We start from the raw sequence: 17,164 nt of genomic DNA, 5'->3' as shown, positions 1-17,164 counted from the left end.
CTAGAAATGATGGCCACTGAAAGTGAGAACCATAAAAATGCCTTTTGGTTCAAGGCATAAGCTTTAGCTATCAGGGAAACAGACTTTTCTGGGTATTTCTTATTACCGTACCAGCTGCAAGAAGTATGGTATTGTTCTGTTCGAGGAGAATGGCTGGAGAAATAAAAGGTTGGTTAAACAGCAAAAAGAGCAGAAAATAAAATCGAAGATAAATTTTAAGCACATTCATTTTCAGAACCGTGTGCTCGTTATGAATATCAAACCATGAATAATGTATGGAGGAAACGTATTCAAAATACTTTTTTTTTTTCCTTTATTGAGAGAGAAAAATCTAATTTCGAAGTGCCTCTGGGTAACCTCAGATTGGAAATAAAGTAAGAGCGAAATATATCAAGGAGAAGTAAAAGCAGCTCCCGAATGAACAGGGCCTCGTGTCCAGGGCTGGTTTCCGCTGCCTGCCTGTGTCCTGCGGGTGGACAGGAAGTGCTCCAGGCCAGGCCTCACTTCCCTGTGTCCCTAACACTTAATACCGAGTTTCGTCAGCCACGAGTGCTGGGTTCTTCTGACCTTTTCCTCGGAAGGAAGGAGAGTGTATTCTTCTCACAGGCTTTGCCGTCAGAGGGTCTCTGAGATGGCCTCAGCTCCCTTCGCTGACGAGCAGGACACTCAGACATTTGTGTGATTTGCATGTTTGGAATAGGAAAGGTTAGTGGGGGCTGATAAGGTCAAATATGATTTTCGGGAACTGGAACTACAAGAGAGGCAAAGAAGGGAAAAGAAAGGAAGAGAGAGGAAGGGAAAGGGGAAAGAGGGAAGGGAGGGCGAATGTGTGTTTTACTTATGGGGTCCTGACATGGTTCCTGACCCAGGAGGCCTATGGGATGAAGAAAATCAACCCCACTCCTGGGCTATATAATGAGCGATTCTCTATTTTAAAAAAATTTTTTTAAGTTTATTTATTTATTTTGAGAGAGAGAGAGACAGAGACAGAGAGAGAAGGAGAGAGAGAGAATCCCAAGCAGGCTCCATGCTGTCAGCGCAGAGCCCAAATTGGGACTCAAGCTCACGAACCGTGAGATCACGACCTGAGCCAAAATCAAGAGTCGGCTTCTCAACTGAGCCACCCAGGCGCCCCAAGTGACTCTGAATTAATTTATACCAAGGTTTTGTTTTTTTTTTGTTGTTGTTTTTTTTCGTGCTAGGCCCAGCTCAAGCAAAGATTGAACCAAAGATCCTGAACAAGATCCTGACTTGAATGAGGGGACTAAGTACACGTACATCCTTAGCCAGAATTCTGGCACATAAGCATGTAGGTTCTCACGGCAAAGAGGCCACTATAAAATAGAGAGAGGACCCCTTTCCTATGGTGATGACTGGAGGTTTCTATTTCCCCCCAATTTGTATGTTGAAGGCCTAACCTGAAGTGCGGCTGTATCTGGAGATGAGGCCTCTACGGAGGTAATCAATGTTCCATCAACGTGGCCTGAATAAGGGTGGGGCCCTGATGGGAGAGAATTAACGTCCTTATAAAAAGAGACACCAGAGAGTTCGCTCTCTTTCCCTGCACAGCCTCAGGAAAAGGCCATGTGAACACAGCCAGAACGTAACCTTCTGCAAACTGAGGGGTTAACTCTCACCAGAACGCGACCACACCGGCACCCTGATCTTGGACCTCCAGCCTCCAGAACTGCGAGCAGTAAATGTCTGCTGTTTCAGTTCCCCCCGCCGTCCACGGTGCTCTGTCACTACAACACCTCTCCAGGCAGTATTGAAACTGAAGGCTTCGGTGGCCTGAACGGTGTACTAAGGCCCGTGACATTGGGGAAAGATAGTCTACAGAACCCAGGCTGAGATAAATGCTGGTGGACAGGTGGTGTCTCAGGGTGGGGGGCCCAGCCTGCCTCAGCCCTGCGGTCTGAGATGCTCTGGTCTGTCTGTCCTACGCTGGCACATCAACTCTGCCCACCACACATATTTAAACTTGGCACCCAAGCTCTTCATGAACCCTCCAGCTCGTTTCCTTCAGCACAAAGGCCAAGGTCTTTCTCTCTTAGAACTTTTCACATTACTTCTTTCTGTTTTTGCTTTAAAAAAAAAAAAAACAAAAAAAACCCCAAAACAAACAAAGAAAAAACAAGGGGCGCCTGAGCAGCCTAGTGGGTTAAGCTTCCGACTTTGGCTCAGGTCATGATCTCACGGTTTAGGAGTTCAAACCCCATGTCAGGCTCTGTGCTGACAGCTCAGAGCCTGGAGCCTGCTTCGGATTCTGTGTTTCCCTCTCTCTCTGCCCCTCCCTTGCTTGTGCTCTGTCTCTCTCTCTCTCTCTGTCTCTGTCTCTATCAAGAATAAATAAACATTTAAAAAAATGAAAAAAAAAATTTGGGAGAACCTGACATGGCAGTCCCATCCTCAAGATAACCATATAGAATGAATGCCCCTTTATTGAAGTTACGTCTTACAGGAAAGCCCACCTCCTCTAGAGAAAAATGCCCCTAGAGGGGATGGCCTGGGCACCTCTGACCATGAGGCCTCCCTTTTCCCACAATGAGGCTCTGAGAGAAGCTTCTGGCAAGTCTCCTCCGTGCAGAACTATCAATCATGCTTTCTTCTCATCACCTCGCCTTCCAGACTAAGTCAAATCTCTCGCACCTCTGCCCTGAGCACGTGTGCGGTGACTTCTCTCCCTTAGGGCTTTGCGAGGGGACACTGCGCCTTGTGTCCTGGATGTCAAGCACATGCTGACACTGCCCAGCCCTTAACAGAATGCTTGATAAATGAGTAAATGAGTGAATACATGAAAATCTGCATATAAATCACGGTTTCCTGCCCACTGCAGAAAATGACAGAATGGTACGTCCAGTCTGGAGTCCCTGTGGAATCCTCAAGTGGAAAATCAAAGCCAGAAGACCATCATACGAAGGCACAAGAGCAGGTGATGAATAAGGTCTAACAGAATGGGAATGAGTCTCGTTAAAAAATATATGCAAAGCAGCTTCCATTTAAACACTTCCCTTTTGACTTTCGAGCACAGCAGGACATTTCTCCCTATTTCGCTTCCGAAACGCGTTGGGAAAATTACAACACAAGCAGTTACACCAACATCAAATATCACCTTAGAATAAACCTACGTTAAAACATGAAGGCGGGGGGCGCCTGGGTGGCGCAGTCAGTTAAGCGTCCGACTTCAGCCAGGTCACGATCTCGCGGTCCGTGAGTTCGAGCCCCGCGTCGGGCTCTGGGCTGATGGCTCGGAGCCTGGAGCCTGTTTCTGATTCTGTGTCTCCCTCTCTCTCTGCCCCTCCCCCATTCATGCTCTGTCTCTCTCTGTCCCCAAAAAAATAAATAAACGTTGAAAAAAAAATTAAAAAAAAACATGAAGGCGGTCGCTCCGCATGTATTTGAATACGAAATGATACAGTACAAACAGACAATCCGAAGGCCACCTCGACAAAAATAAAGCCAAGCCAACGATTATACTACGTAATGATTCCTTCTGTAGGAACACTCTAAAAGGTGGACACAAAGGTAGTTTAAGAAGGTACGGGTCCTGTGGGAAGACATGCTGAGGCTCGTTTTAGACGTGGGTTTTCTATTATTACTGTGATTACGGTCATGGGCTACATACACGTGGTCAGGAACAAGGTGTTCTCTTTCTTCCAATGTTATGTTTTCTTCTGGTGGGTCACAGAGTAGTAGGTGCTGTTTCCTCTGGTTGAACGAATATATCCTTCCACCCATATCACACGTCATCAGACTCCACCCTGGGTTTTAGCTGCCAGATTCCAGGTCATCATGTTTCTCGGTTCGTGATGTGTTGAGGTTTTGATTGGGGCAGAATTGAGCCTGACTTTTATACTGCTGTTGGTGCCAGGCAGAGCAGAGCATTTGTCTGGGCATTGCTGGCGTGTCCCGAGTGCTCCAAGACGGGGGGGGGGGGGGCGCCCCCTTCTCTATTTGGAGCACAATGAGGGGCCCCAGACACGTGTTAATTGAACACGTTAGCATATGTGAATTACGGCTCTAGTCCAGTCAAGATAACTTTATTGTCATCTCTGCAAACACACACACACACACACACACACACACACACACATACACACCCTATGTACACATACTATACACTCATGAGAGTCCTTCATAAGCTGTGTAAATATTCTAAAACAAATGGTTATAAGGAACAATCTAGAAAAGGCACACAGTTTTGAAAGCTGTGTAACATAATTCTGGAAGCAGGGAGTTTAGGTGAAAACCATTCGTACTTTTCATGACTCAACTTTCATGATAAAAATCGTGGAAAGTTTTCCGTTACGTCTTTTCATCTGGACCTACGGATGTGCTTGCTACAATTTAAATTAAAAACGCTTTTACCCAGCGTCTAAGGGGTACCAGGCACCATACTGTCACCCATCTTTTGCCCTCCAGGAATTCAGCCATGACACATGGACCCACGGAGAATTTCAAGGCCAATGAATGTAGTTATTATGTCCAGGCTAGGAAAGGTACCACCTTCTTTACATGGTTTCCCCTGCATCCGTCTCCTGGACCATTTAAAACTACACTGGCAACTCACAGACTTCACAGACTGAATGCCATTTTGTCCCCCAAAGAACGCTTGATCTTCCCACTGCTGCCACGAATTCAGATTCTAATGCTCAAAACCTCTCTTCGACAACGGAGAATGCAGGTACTTCCACGTTTCCTGATTTTTCAGCGGAATAAATTCATTTTCAATAGATACAGTCACATAATCCAACTCAGATTTTCCCATAGGGCATTCCTATCGGTCTTTAAAAAATCTTACTTACTGACCATATTTCGCTCTGATTTTTCTGTGTTTACATCTCATGTTGTTTGTCAGTAATCTACTTGGAGAGGATTTCTTAGGCAGCGATTAAAATTTTTCTAATTGACGGAAGCTGTTATTAAGGACAACTGAAGTGAAATGAAAGCCTCTAAAGGAATGGCTTTGTCATGGTAAGTATTACAGAGTTTCAGGTAAAATTCTTGGAAGGCATGACATGATTTCCACATACTAGGGTTTGAAATAAAAAACGTGTGATAATTTAAGGTTGAGAAGTACTCACTTTTGTGCATTAATTCCATCAATTGCTTGAATCATCCTTTCATTTAATTCTTCCTCAAATCTCTTCTTTTGCGACTTGGTTCTACGTGAAAAGGGAAATATTATGATAGAGATTATGACTAAACCGAATACTAAGTCCATTTTTCTGTGAGGCCAAAACCTCTCTTTCATTCCGCCCATTGAATTCAAAAAAAGGCAAAATGAAACAAGAGTCTATGAGCAGCCTTTACTCTATTAACACTGAGCCACTCTGCCGATTGAGTGAACAGACTAGAGTTTTTTGGTGCAATAAATGTTGCCTCACTTTTCACTTACAGCGAAACGATACCAGGCGTTAAAAAGCCATGCTGAAAGATATGTACTTGGTGTTTACGATGAAAGAACTTTCTGTCCTAGGAGATGCATTAGCCCTTGACCTGTTGCCTTTGTAAACTTTATTTTATGACAGAACACCCTGGTTTTGGAAATTCCCCTGTAAAAATCTGGTCTGGTTGAAGAGAAAAAAAAAGAAAAAAAGCTATGCCTTGTCCATGTTTCCCTTGGTCAGTTTTCAAAAATTTGCAGAAGTACACGCTTCCTTGAGGCATATCAAAGCTTAATGGGATGCATGTAAATCTTCCTCAGTATTCGAAAGCACAACATATATCTGCAGACACTCACTTGGTCTTAGAAGAAAATAATCTTTAAAAAAAAAAGAAGAAGAAAATAATCTTCAGCCATAATAAAGGATGCCTTGTAAATACATTAAGTCAAAAGAATGTGTTCTCTGAGTTAATCTGACCATTAGCATAAGAATGATATAAAGGAGAAAACCAAAATAATCCCTATTTTCTAGAAGTTAAACAGCGGGGGTACCGAGTGAAAGCACAGGGGAGCGTCACCAAACTGGCCTGACCCAGCCTGTGCACCGCATCATCAAGCCACCTCGTCCAAAGTGGAGACAGCACTAGGCTTCTCTGTGCTCTGGCGGGTTAAAAAACTCATTGGATGGGCCTTCTATTCTGGAAGAACAGTAACTCCTCTGATTTCAGACAAGAATAGCATTACGTATTCAATGTCACGGCTAGCGGTAATTAAATCTCATGGAAGTATCATGGACCAGATGGATGGGCCTTCCCAACCGATCCCTGTTGTGGGTTGGTGTCCTCAGGTCCTGCCTTTTTTAAACAGGCCCAGGGCATCCCTGCTCCAAGAGCAGAATGATAGGAGGCGATCTGCCCCCAGACAGGAGCAAATGAAGAAGTTTTAGCATGCCAGATTCTAAGCTGTTGAAGAAGGCAAATTAATTTTTACCCTTCTTTTTTAAAGAGCAAGATACTTAGCAATCATCTAGGATGGTTCATTCTCGCTTCCAGGCAAGGAGCTGCCTTCAGTTTTCTTTTTAGCAGCGCTATGCTTAGGCTTGACTTTGCGCACTTCAATTTGGTGTCTGTTCTTTATCACAAAGTCTCACTGAATCGAAGAATAGTGGAGGTACCTGGAGACTCACAGGAAAATGTCACCCTTCAATGCTACGCCCGGGGCTAACAACAGCACTGCCTCTGTGGATCTGTTTTAGGATTCGTTTACATAATATACAGCACTCAATGCTATAAAGGTAGCACATGACGTAGCCGATAAATGCGTATTATTACACAATCCTCTGTATTTACTGGTTACCTGGATAATAATTCTTAACACACAGTTTCCTTATCTCTGTGATTTTGTGATCTCTGCTATGGCAAATGATAGGATACCCCTGGAGGTGAGAATCTACCACTAGGAGCTCTTAGTTTGCCAGCTAAGGCTTTGTTTCCCAGACTTCAGGCATTTCTGACTCTCCAGTCTGTTCTGTCACTGCCCCCCTCCCTGCTTTCCAATCTCCCTCCATCCTTTCTTCTGAGCTCTTTCCCCAACTGACCCACTCCCGTGCCGTGGCTACTGTATCTGAGGATAGAGTGTGATCTCAGATAACGTTCAACACCAGGTGATGCCGACTCAGTAGCCAGGCTGAAGGCACAGAGAGATTTTATAACATAGGCCACTTCAGGAAGCCAGGACACGTGAAGACAGCCTAGTTGAGTCCGATTTGGAAGTGGAGCTCTCTGTGAGGCCCTGGGGCCACCAAAGATTCAACCACCACAGAGGAAAGTGGAGTCAACATGGAAGAGGCTCCTAGCAAGGCAGGCGTGATAGAAGAGCGGTGGGGAGCGCAGAGTTTGGGGTCACAAATCTGGGCCTCGCCTCTTCCAGCCATGTAGCTCTGGGCATTCTCCTAACCCCGCTCGCCTCTATTTCCTCCCTTCTCAAATGGTAATGGCATAGCGTCTATGCTGGAGTCACGCTGTAGGGATGAAATTAGATTCTCCGTATGCCTGGTACAGATCCAAATGATGGCTTATTATCATTGTCTTCCAGACAGCACTCGTCCCGGAAACCACTGCCCACCCACATCGTATTGGCACCACACGAGGGATTTCCTGCTTTGATTTCAGTAAACAGACCCTTGAGGCAGAGCCGCAGGGAGGACGAGACAGATCACAGAAGGAATACGGACTCTAAAGTGAAGACGCCTAAGAAATTTCCGTGGACAGTTCTCGCTGATGCACTAGCATCTTACTGGTTTGATGAGCCACGCCTTCTCAGGGCATCTTACGGGGTCCATAATATTTCCAAATTAGCTCAAGTTCTCTTTAATATGGCACGTGCCACTTAAAGAATGCTTCAAAAGCCCAAGAACCCAATATCCTTATAACATAGGACTCTGAGTATTAGATCTCAATATTACAATTTCAAATTTTCCCCCAAAATACAAATTAGAGCTCATTCCAACAAATAAAGTCACAGAGATGATTCTGGAATAAAGTCACTGTTTGCAAGGAGGTGGCAGGAAACAATCTAATTGTGTTTACTTTTACTTGGATATAATGCATTTTCTACAGAATAAATAGACTTCTCTGTGGGGAAAGAAAGGGTGACTTAAGTTTTGGGCTTTTCATGAATTATCCTAATGACTTCAATAAGAAATATTTAACTCCCCCAACCAATACGGATGTGAAAAACTGAACCCCAAAATCAGAGGAACATGAAAAAGAGTTAGTGACTGTGATTGTGTGGTTGATGGCGACAGGGGACCTGTGGACACTTGGGTGAACCTTTTTTCTTTTTTTTTTTTGAGCAGGTCGGGCAGGCCTTATTTTCACTATAGAAAGGCTGGATTTCTCTTGCTTTTATCTCCAAGATTCCACAGATACGAAAATGTAATTTTAAGCAACATACTCATTTTAAGAAAATTCAATTTTTTTTTACTACATATTAAGGTTAAGAAGAGTCATTTTTAAGGAAAACAATTTAAAGTTCTAAGGTATTTACCAGGTGCCTTTTTCCATTTCGCTCTTTCAGACCTAGTAATGTCACATTAATAATTACATTTTTAGAAGCTGAAAACAATCAAATTGAGCTTTTCACAAGCAGCTGCTCTTTTTAGAAGAAGTGACCTTCAGAGTTACTCTAATTGATGATAATTACTTTCAGAAATATTTAAAAAAAAAACCCAAGCCTTTGAAAATCAAAAAGTGGGACAAATAACATACCTTAAGGTACGGTTTTGAAAATTATGCTGACCCATTGGCACATCCTATTTAAAAAAAAAAAAAGTTATTAGTTTCCAAAAACATGCTTTAAAGAATGATCTTTCAGTGATGATCATTTATAACATTATTTCTCCTTTTATCATGGAAAGCATCATTTAGGTAACAAATAATTACCCCTGTGGAGAAGAATAGCTTAATTACAAATGTGAAAAGGATTAAAAGCTCAGTTTATACTTGGAATGTTGGTGTCATCTATAAACTCTGGATGTTAGAACTATCAGAGTTGTTGTCTGGAACTTTAAAATTTACATCCTGATATTTGCAGGTACGATTTCCCACAAGGGGCCTCAGGCAACTGCCGTTAGAGTTACTGCAGACAGCTTACAATCCTGTGAAAATGGAGTCTGACGTCAGACAGGTACTCAAACGTTCTTGAAAACACACACATCACCACAAAATGTACAGTCAAGCGTCATGCCCAAACTGGGCTGTCAAGAGACAGTGCCCTCGGTGAACTATGCAACAGCATGATTCACTGATCGAAAAGAAGAAATCCACACCCGAGTGTGCCAGCAGTTTCTGAAAAGGGACTGGGAGAGAGACACCGGTCAGGGTTTATCAGTGGGGGACCCACTGTCAAATGTTCAGTAGACTTACGAAAACCCGGAAGACCCCCTTTTATACATTTGTGGTGGAAATTAAAATAAAAGTTGAGACAAAGCTGCTCCAAGTGGCTCCAAAGAAACTTTTCTTGGCTGCTTTATCTACAGCATTAGATTAGGAAACATAGGTAGCCTAGGGAAAGGTACGGTATATATATATTTTTAAAAATAACTGAACTCCAGGTTTTATTACATAAGGTAAAATAATGCATTATTTACCAGCTCTATCAATGTTGAATCGGGAGTCAGTGGTGTTCTGCAGAGGGGATTAGATAAAAGAAATAACTTTTGGCAATGATACTGTTTGACCCTGGAATGTATTAATAAGAATGACCGTGGGGTCTTTCTCAAAGTGGGTAAGGGATACAGCCAAGCTGTATCGTGAACTGTAGACCCTGAACTTGCTTCTCATTCCTTCCGCAACTAAAACCTTAGTATAACAGGGCATCGCTCTCCCCTGGCGCCCTGAACTCTTGGTCTATTACTCCAAAGCATTAATTATGCCATGCCCTTTCCTTGCTGAAGATCCTCTGATGACCTCTCACTACACTTAGAATGGATTCCGCACAATGACCTCAGTGCATCTCATCCTTGATGACCTCTGTTCCTTACTGTTGATGAAACTAACTGTCACATCAGCCTCCTCTCTGCCCCCCGAAGACTTCAACTCATTACTATGTTGGGGCCAGTGGACTGATCTTCTCCACCTCCTCCCCAGTTTACTGCTCTCTTTCTCTGAGACAACCCCAGAGTCGCCACAAAGACATCTCCTTCCCAAAGACATCTCCATTTCATTTTCATCATCATCGACCTCAGCAGCAGTGGAGATGATCTTGTTGGTTGCCTGGTTTCCGACTTAGGGTCTCTTGCTTCCCAACAGACTGGAAACTGCTCTTGGACCTGTCCTGGCAGTTTCCCTGGTTGACCGATGGGTGTGATCTTCTGTCAGATCACGTTTACTTGTTAGTTGGGAAAAACCACGAAGGAAGTTGAGAGGAAAGATATAACCAAGTCAAAACAAGTATGTGGATCTGGGGGCCTTGGGTGTTGTCACTCTGAGCTGCTGGGAGTAGGGAGCACAGGGCAGATGGGGAAAGTTCGCGGCTGCCTAACAACCTGAGGGTTATGTAACATTCCATTTTCTTTTCTGCCCCAACTGCATCCCTCGTACAATTAACTCCATCGTGTGTGAAATTTTACTCACAGATCATTTTAAAATCAAACGTCATTGCGATTATTCTAAGTGCTTCGCCGTATTCAGTTTTCTGGCCCCCTGTGGGTCTTTCTATTCTCTCTCCGCATTTCAGCCATCTTACTGAGAGTGTCCCTGTTGTAAAGCGCTTGGGCACTTTATTATCTGTTAGAAGTTGGGAGTGACATAAATAAGGAGCTACAACAATAGAATGTTCACTGCCCCTGACACAGCTTGAACATTTCCACAATGAAAAGACAGTCTGGATGCTGTGTTTGAAACCGCAAGGGCATGATGCCTTCATCTGTTCTTTTATTAGGGTGCGCAGGCTTTCTTACTTCCTGAGAGCAAACAAACAAACAAAATACCGCCACGAAAAGTTCAGTTGTATTTAGTTGCTAATAAGTGAGTTAAATAACAAGTAAGCAAACTGGTCCTGGGTTACAGAGTTATAACGTAAAATCACTCTGGTTGAAACCCTTAGCAAGGTGAGCCTGGCACTCATTCACACCTCGACAGCTGTTTCTAAGGGGTCTCTTCAAGGAGAAGGGGTTAGGCTTGTTTCACTGCAGACCAGTTATTCTGACAGGAGATGCCCAGCCTTCTGGCTTAGGAAACTAGCTTGGGTCTGGCGTGCGCCTGCGCTCTGGAACACAGGGAGAGCTCACCGTGGTGCTGATCTTGCCGTTCTCTGTGGTCATGCTATCTCGGTGATGCAGGTGTGCAAAGGGCTTGGCTGCTCCCCAGGACTCCAGGTACCGGGTCATGCGGACAGAAGCCCTCATCTTGGCTCCATCGAGGGTGTGGCGAGGTCTGAAGAGGTGAGGACTCCGTCGTTCCCCCTTGGGGTGAGAAACAAAGCATTACACCTGGCATACCAAAGGGGCAAAACTTCTCCTCCCTGCCCCCTCGCCCCGACTAAGCGATTCCTCCCACATCACCCCCTCACTCCCCGTGGCTTCTGTCCTCACTCCTTCAGTGTGACTGGTTCCCAGTGTTACAAGCTGCTTGAGCTGAGTGATTTTTTTCCCCAAATAGCAAAAGATAACTGTAATTTAAACTTAGGAAAAAATAAGCCATTTTCATGGGCATTTTTATAAAGTAAATTCTTAAGCCAGATAGGCTGATCTGTTTCAACTTTTTCTTGATGACTGTGGTTTCCTAAAGTGACAGGTGTTAGAGAGTGGGGCTGTTTTATGATGCTAAACGGTCTTACTCATCTGTGTTCTGGTATTCTTTGCCTGAACACAATGTTCTTTGTACACATTTATTTATTTATTTATTTGATTCCTCCCTCTGCCTATCGCCCCACAGGTCTTCTTGACTGTCACTCGTCTGTCTCCAAATCAACTGTCAAGTTAGCTGCAACTGTCTTCCCAAAGGGGAGCCCGGAGTTTCAGGGAGGTTACCATGAGTGAACATCCATACCCTTGATCTTGTTGATTTTGTTTCTTGCTGATATATTGCACCTACCAGCTGTGTGACATAAGAGAAGTTACATAACCCCTAGGAGCTGCAGATTCTTAGTCTGCAAATAGCAGTGACACTCATTTGGCAGGAATTTGAGAAGGGCTGTGAGAAATGAGAGCTCCAAGCCCTTGCTCTGGCCTGACACTTGGTGTGAACAGAGCAAGAGACAGCTCCTAACTTTCTTTCCGGGTGGCTTGGATGGTCTTCCAGGTAACGGAGGATTTTATCGCATCCAAGTTCACCTTGTCTGCACATACATGTACTCACACGAACGCACCTGTGACATTTAGTTGCCAATCTTTTAGGTATTTCTTCCTTTCCTTCTTCTTATATGTTCATCCTACTTCATCTCATTAGATTTTTATCATCTGAATTCCTGAGCAAAACCTTCTGTCTTTATGTAATTTCCCAACTGCCAGGGTGGGCACACTGAGGGACTTTCAGGAGCATCGTGGACTAACTTATACATTGACTAACGCTGACTAACACATACAACCTGTCATGTAGACAGTAATCTCATCACACAAGCAAGCATTTTTTCCCCAATGGTCTCTTTAATGTCTTAACTTATTATAAAACACGTTCCATAATTAAATGGCTGCATGCATTTACAGTAATTTTAGAGGCAAAGACTAGTAGCACATTAAACTGATTCTCGACTGAAAACACTTACCTGTATCAGTAATTTGCCCTTTTCCCTTTTAAATCACAGAAGTCATAGGCTAATTATAGACTCTTCACAGTACTGACCTTGGGGTTGATTACAAAGTAGGTTTTCACCAGGTGCTGTTTTAAATATGGGTCTCTGATGTCACCATCTCCTTCCTCCACTTTATAAGCGCCATTCAAGTGTTCCAAGGTGACAGAAGAAATGTGAACACGTCTGAAATTCCATTTTAAAACCATAATCAAGATAAACATGGATACACGTGAAGATTTTTCTGTTTACTTGTGATGTCAGGAATAATACCTTCTTCCCTCACCCTCCCGCCCCAGTGAAGGAAAGGTTGTATAAGGCTGTATGTTCTTGGTAAAATTGACTGTAAGGTTTATATTGTATGAAATGGGGCTCTGGATAGATGCTCACAGAGGTCATGAGATATTAACATTTGGAGCTTCTCTGCATTTACGGAAACCTGCACGGTGGGTGTGGTGAATTACAGCCAATAAAACTCGATCATATTGAAGTTTTGTGTGTGAGGATATTTTTGGACACACATGCCAGAGGCATTTTCGGGAGTATGCTGATCTACACACAACTATGGATGAGTTAGTTCCATGCTTCCCACGCTTTTCCAAATTATTGCACTTGCATCAAAATCCTCTTGTCTGAAACATGCTCTTCTAGCCACAGGTAGCTGTTGCCTCGTCCTCATTTCAATAGTACTGGTTTCAGAGGTCATTGGTCAAGAGAAATGCCATTGTACTGCATTAGAAAACATCTTTCCCTTTGGGTACTATTTACGAATTTGCAAATAAAAATAATTCAGGATCTGATATCCAGAGTCTTTTGACCATAGGTCATGGGGTAGTGGAATTGAGTGAGACTTGAGAGTTCAAGTTTATCGAATTAACGTAGGAAATCACTAGGACAGGAATAACATGCTACTAACAGAGGCAACAGAAGCCGTCAGACATGAGCAGTCAATCCCTTGTTAATGTCTTGCTGATCATTCATTTCTAATCATGCGCACAGCGTGAAGAGAGAAATCCAGTCCGGCCTTACCCAGGAACCCCTCCGGCTTCCATGTGATTGGCTAAGGTAACGTCATGTGACCACACGTCATACTGCCACTTCTGCAGACCGATCACGCCGCAGAGGACGTTCCCAGAATGCACTCCGACGCGCATGTTGATATCCACGCCGGTGGCGTCCCTCACTTTCCTAAAGAGAAGGCAGGCAACGTCACCGTCCGGGGATATCGTCTTCTTCCTGTAACTCTTGGCCAGTTTTCAGGGCATTTTATTACTCAGACTGCTGGAAATACAGTCCTGACTTCTTCCCGGGGCAGAAGATTGCAGCTCTGAGCCAAGAGAAAGGGCGTTTTCTTCCTGGTTACTCCCAGACTACACCAAAAGCTCCCAAGCTGTGGCTCTCCAGCCACATCAGGCCAGACTGTCAGCACTAATGTAACCTTTTGGCTGTAGCTTCTACTTTTTCAACAAATATGTGTATCAGGCCCTGTCACGTGTGGACACCTGCTCTGAATTTTCACCCTAGGATCGTGTGACATTGCCTCGTATTGTCAGAAACGGTCTGAGATGCCATATAGGATTCTAGCACTCAGCACAATGTACACCTCCAATGAATATTTTCTGTCGATAAGGGATAATATGGCTTATTTAATAAGCCTAATAATGACTTCAGCCTGAATAGGAATTTCTTAACAAACTAACCATGACTTCAAAGTGCTTCAATCGTGCACATTCTTGAACAGCAACAAAACTCCATAAAAGTTTTAATGGTGCATAAGGTGTCATTAAAAAGAAACTAACTTTAGGGGTGCCTGGGTGGCTCAGTTGGTTGAGCCTCCACTTTGGCTCAGGTCATGATCTTGTGGTTCCTAAGTGTGAGCTATGCGTTGGGTTCTGTGCTGACAGCTCAGAGCCTGGAGCCTGCTTCAGATTCTGTGTCTTCCTTTCTCTCTGCCCCTCCCCTGCTCTCTCTCTCTCTCTCTCTCTCTCAAAAACTGAATAAACATTTAAAAATTTTTAAAAAACTAATTTAAAAAAATCATTTGAGAAATACTTTAGGACCCTATTAGCAACTCCTTTACAGAGACAAATGAAGAACGTCCTTTAACAGCAGCTGGAAATGCTTGTTTATTTCTGCCAGCCAAATACATTTATCAATTAAAATATTACTGCAAGTATGGAGAGGTGCCCGGTACATGGAGAGAACTACCCCAGAGGAGACGTGGAAGGAAGCAATGACATTGATTGCAACCCAGCAGAGAGAAGGTCACCAGGTGTGGGCTACAGTAAATAAACATCTCAAAATGACGCAGGCCTGGATATCATGCTTCAGTGATAAAATGACATCATTTGAAGAGCTAAAAATGGTAAGAAATGGACCCACAGTGTAAAAAGAAATGGTTTCCCGTAAGAAGAATCTAAAAAACTGTTCCTTCCCCTCCCTCCCCTCTCTTCCCTCCCCTTTCTCTTTCCCTATCATCCCATTTTGTTTCACAACACAGATCACAACCTATTCGGTACTAGCAATTCATCCAAACTCTTCCGTCCACATGATGGGCCAGAGCCTCCACATGACATTGGAGAGCTGCGCACCCCCCTCACTCCATCCTCCATCAGCAATGGGTGCATACGGCTGCCTGGGCACCATATGGGCCGTAGCTCTGGGCCTTTGCTCGAGGTGGTCCCTCGAGAGTTCTGCTCCTCACTGCCCTGAGCCTCTCTTTCCTAACAGGGCGCAGATGTCACATGGCCTTCTACAAGCAGCTTAGGCACGACCTCATCCCGGAAGGCCTTCTGCGTTCTCCTTGTGGGTTGATGTGGGAACCCCACCTCTGTGCTTCAGCCTCTCTGAGTATAGTCGAAACTCCCCATCTGTGTCCACATCTGCTCTCAGAGTATCAGCCCCATGGAGACACAGACCTGGTCTGAGTGGTTTGCATACCCATCAGTGGATTCAGGGTCTAGTACAACATAGACACTTGGTATAAGTTTAGTAATTGATGAATCACTGGCCATTTCTGAAGGATTTATTGTGTTTCTGTCTTTGGGAGATAATGATCCCGAAAAGTTTGTTGTCGAACCTATAATTGTTCTTAAGATTTTCTGTTATTGAGACAGAACATTTCCAGCCACATGGCATTTACGTTTATCAAATACGGTCAGCAGAAAGTCACGAGGGAATAAGAGGCTCGGTGACGCACTCTGTGGTTGGCCACTTTGACAGAACTGACTGGTGAAAGATTTGGCTCTTTAAAACCACCTCCATGGCCTTTATGTCTTTTTTAGAAAGATGGGTTGATCAAGGGTTCAAATGAATTGACTGACCAAATGTTTTAATGGATTTGGATGCAACCTGGGTGATCTACAGAAAAATACTGAAATAGCTGCTTAAAGCTTGCAATAATAGTAGACAATCTGGGCGCGTGGATGGCTCAGTCAGTTTAGTGTTAGACTCTTGATTTTGGCTCAGGTCATGATCTCATGGCTTGTGAGTTCAAGCCCCATGCATGGAGCCTGCCTGGGATTCCCTCTCTCTCCCCCTCTCTCTGCCCCTCCTCTGCTTGTGCTCTGCACTCTGCCCCCCGGCCTCAAAATAAATAAATAAACTTAAAAAATTATAGTAGACAATCTCTTCCGTTTCAGAGGAACCCTAGTCACTTATAAAGTCAGGGCTCTGCATATTACTTTTTTTATTAAAAACAGTTTACACTTTCATGACAGGGGAAAAAAAAATCTCTCTAAGCCTTGGGAAGATTCCAAACCACAGCTGACGTGCTTCCCTGTGGTGCTTGGCTAATAGAGAATGAGGTGCTGAACAGGTGCGGAGGTCCAAACACGGAGGAAAAATACAGACAAATGTTCTTTGATCCATGTTGCTGGTTCCTAGGAAAAACCTGAGATAATATGGCAAAATTCTATGTTCAAGCGTACCCTTTCTGTCCACCAGCTTAAAAACTTAGAATTCTTGCATTCATCCTCATCGTATGGCTCAATAAGGGGGAACAGAAATATTTGCCCTTGTATTTTAGAAGAACAAATAATTCCTGACATTTGCTGAGATGCCTTCTCTTTTCCTGCCCTTTATTGTAAGTGCATCAAAATAACCTATTACTGATTATTTTGTCAAATGCATATGAGCTGAACAGATGACCTACACCAGGGAGACAATGTGGAAGCTCTTGGTCAAGGAGTGGCAGCTGACGGAGACACACAACCGTTGCCTAATTTGAAGCTTAAATTTAGTTTAATAAGCAAGACTTCTGGAAAGTTTCCTCAAATCTTTTAACATTACTGAGATTCTGGATGTGTGAGATAGTACTTATGCACCTATGATGGATGGATAAATAAAATGTGATCTATACACACAATGGGATCTCATGCCACCATAAAAGGAATGAAGTATTGAGACATTGCGCAACGTGGATGAACCCTGAAAATGTGATACTATGTGAAACAAGCCACACTCTTAAACAATAAATATTGTGACTCC

The 17,164-nt window shown here is 43.7% G+C and overlaps 1 protein-coding gene across 4 annotated transcripts in view; it reads right to left on the bottom strand.

The window, feature by feature from the left end:
- Window positions 1-17,164, bottom strand: part of ADCY2 (adenylate cyclase 2) — a 391,814-nt gene that overhangs the window by 103,171 nt on the left and 271,479 nt on the right. For all 4 annotated transcript variants that reach the window (XM_040493726.1, XM_040493706.1, XM_040493715.1 and 1 more), the window contains 5 exons: window positions 13,706-13,864; window positions 12,730-12,862; window positions 11,178-11,351; window positions 8,656-8,699; window positions 5,085-5,165 (listed from right to left, as the gene is read on the bottom strand). In XM_040493726.1, the coding sequence (XP_040349660.1) occupies window positions 5,085-5,165; window positions 8,656-8,699; window positions 11,178-11,351; window positions 12,730-12,862; window positions 13,706-13,864 (591 nt within the window). The remainder of the gene's footprint in view (window positions 1-5,084; window positions 5,166-8,655; window positions 8,700-11,177; window positions 11,352-12,729; window positions 12,863-13,705; window positions 13,865-17,164) is intronic.

This window comes from Herpailurus yagouaroundi, unplaced genomic scaffold (genome assembly GCF_014898765.1).
Source record: "Herpailurus yagouaroundi ecotype Mexico unplaced genomic scaffold, PumYag 29, whole genome shotgun sequence".
Classification (NCBI taxonomy): domain Eukaryota; kingdom Metazoa; phylum Chordata; class Mammalia; order Carnivora; family Felidae; genus Herpailurus; species Herpailurus yagouaroundi.
This window is presented reverse-complemented; position numbering and strand designations above follow the sequence as displayed.